Consider the following 2,612-nt stretch of genomic DNA (forward strand, 5'->3'; position numbering starts at 1 on the left):
GCTTCGTTCCCTACTCAGGGAACCATGGTTACATAAGTAACCTGAGACGTTTCCCTGCATCTCCCTGCTAGGCCCACCACATAAGTGTTCAGACCCTTATGCAGCAAAGCAGTGTTAAACCATGATACTCCATCCACCATGCTTCACAGTTGGGAAGAGGTTTTGGAATTGCAGGGTTGAGGCACTTTTTCCTCTGAACAAAACATTGTGCATTTTTGACAAAATGGTTAACTTTTGCCTCAGCTGCCCATGGGACATTTTCCCAGAAGTGTTCTGGAACATCCATGTGGTCTTGGGCAAACATGAGACATGCTTCAATAATTTTGGCAGCTACTTTTTGTCCTGAACATCACTGAACAGCATTCTTCACCGTCTTTCTGATAGTGGATACATGGGGGGGGGGGGGGGGTGTGTCTGAGTTTTCAGGGGGTCTTTTGCTGTAGCAACAGTCCAGAATTTCTACATTTGTAGACATGGTCTCTTCTTGTGAGATTCCTGAACACCCAGGTCTTTAGCAATGCTTTCCTATAGCCTTTCCCATCTTTGTGTATCTGCATTTTAAGCTGCATTTGGATCAAGGCATGATTCACACTAAATAAGAAGACCAGATTGTCAGTAGCCAGGCTTTGTGTTTCTTTATTTTAAGAGCAGTGCACCTGTGCAACCCATACTTCCAGTTTTTAATTAACTGACTATCTTGACTTAGCTTTTGTAGCATTTTAAGCTGCATTTGGATGAAGGCATGATTCACACTAAATAAGAAGACCAGATTGTCAGTAGCCAGGCTTTGTGTTTCTTTATTTTAAGAGCAGTGCACCTGTGCAACCCATACTTCCAGTTTTTAATTAACTGACTATCTTGACTTAGCTTTTGTAGAAGTCATAACACAGAGTATTACTTAATTTTTCCAGCCTGCTCTGTTATTGATCACTAAATGTCCCGGATAAAATAAATAAATAAATGTCTTTATCTGTGACTTAGATGAAGGTCAGACCACATTTTATAATAAAAAATATGCTAAAATTCAGCACTGATTACAAAAAATAATAATAATAAATAAAAATCAATCCCACTTTATATTAGATGGCCTTAACTACTATGTACTATACATCAAAAAATAAGTAAAATGTACTTATTGTGTTCATATTATATTGCAAAACATTTACTGCTAGTGAGGTGCGATAAGGGTAAGGTTAGGGAAAGATTTGGTGGTATGGGTTGGTTAAAGGGTGGGTTAAGATGTAAGGGATGGGTCAAAAGTATAAATAGAAATGTAATTATAGAAATTAATTACAGATGTAATTACATGAAGGTATTTTTTAAATATAAGTGCAATGTAAAAAAATATGTGCTGTATGTAAACAATAGATGCATTGTATCAAATTATTAATTTAAATGTATGTACATACTGTATAAGTTAAGGCCACCTAATATAAAGTGGGACCAAAAAATAATTTTTAAAGTGTTAACAAACTTACCATTGTATATAATAATTATATATGCCCTCAAGTACTGTGCTACCCTTTATTACCACATAACAAAAATATTAAGGACATTTTATGAAGGAAATTCAATCACTTTCCACTAAAAGGTTTAGTTCTTGACATATAAAATTGTGCTAGTATTGTAATCTATTGGCACTGCACAGTGATACACACAGTACAGTAGCTGTGGTTTTTCACAATGTTTCTGTGGTGTATTTTAACATTTGACCATTCAGCAACCAAGAGCTGTTTTATAAGGTTTTATATGAAAAGTATGAGGTTCTCTTATAAATCATCTTGTGTGCAGTTGCAATCTTGATTTCATATATCAAGATAGGAACTGTGCTCAGTTTAAATGTGTAAACATTGTTTGACCAAAGTCTACCATCTATATATATATATCTAGATGGAGCATGTGATGATGGACGGTCATTCCCAACCCATTTGCCTGGAAGCTGGAGTTAAAGCCGACAGCATCTTCCTTAAGGACTGTGATCCTATCAATACTTTTCAGAAATGGCAGTTTACACACTACTACGCTGAGTGAGGTGCTCCAGAATATCACTCACATATTGTCCATAACAACTTTCACCTCTGTGCATAGATTTGTAATTTTGTTTTTGTTTTTGTTGTTGTTTTTTTAATAGCATATGTGTGGTTTGATGAGAGTGTACTTTATGCACTTTGTATAATACAGATATGGTTTTTGACATTCTGAATCATAAGGGTTTGAGGTTCACATCAGGGAATCAGGTCTTCTTTTTTGCATAATCCAGGTTATTTGTATTTTATGATTTGCTTGGGAAATACTGGTATGGATAGCAAATGATACACAGGATTTTCTACAACAAAAAACATTTTGAAGTACCCTTATGATATTTTCACAATAAAGTTCTTGTTCCTTGTAAACACAATGATTTCATTTTTTATATCTTGTTCAAGTCATTATGAAATGACCGACTTTACTATCATATTGTGACATATTTGCAAGTGAAGAAAACAATTTATTGGATTGTGGAAAGTGAGTGGTGCATACCTATAAGTGCCCCTATTGGCCAGACGACCCTGTCCAATGCCGTGGCAGAAGGTTTCCTGCATTCCTTCTGTCCTTTATGTGCACTACTGTGA

At 35.7% G+C, this 2,612-nt stretch overlaps 1 protein-coding gene across 1 annotated transcript in view; it reads left to right on the forward strand.

The window, feature by feature from the left end:
• The window catches only part of LOC107657377 (polypeptide N-acetylgalactosaminyltransferase 5-like), a 19,139-nt gene extending 16,752 nt beyond the window's left edge, over positions 1-2,387 (forward strand). Inside the window, exon 10 of the mRNA XM_016445424.1 lies at positions 1,891-2,387. Coding sequence (XP_016300910.1) covers positions 1,891-2,031 — 141 coding nt within the window. The 3' untranslated portion in view covers positions 2,032-2,387. The remainder of the gene's footprint in view (positions 1-1,890) is intronic.
• The last annotated feature ends 225 nt before the right edge of the window (positions 2,388-2,612 follow it).

This window comes from Sinocyclocheilus anshuiensis, unplaced genomic scaffold, assembly GCF_001515605.1.
Source record: "Sinocyclocheilus anshuiensis isolate Anshui unplaced genomic scaffold, SAMN03320099.WGS_v1.1 scaffold355, whole genome shotgun sequence".
Classification (NCBI taxonomy): domain Eukaryota; kingdom Metazoa; phylum Chordata; class Actinopteri; order Cypriniformes; family Cyprinidae; genus Sinocyclocheilus; species Sinocyclocheilus anshuiensis.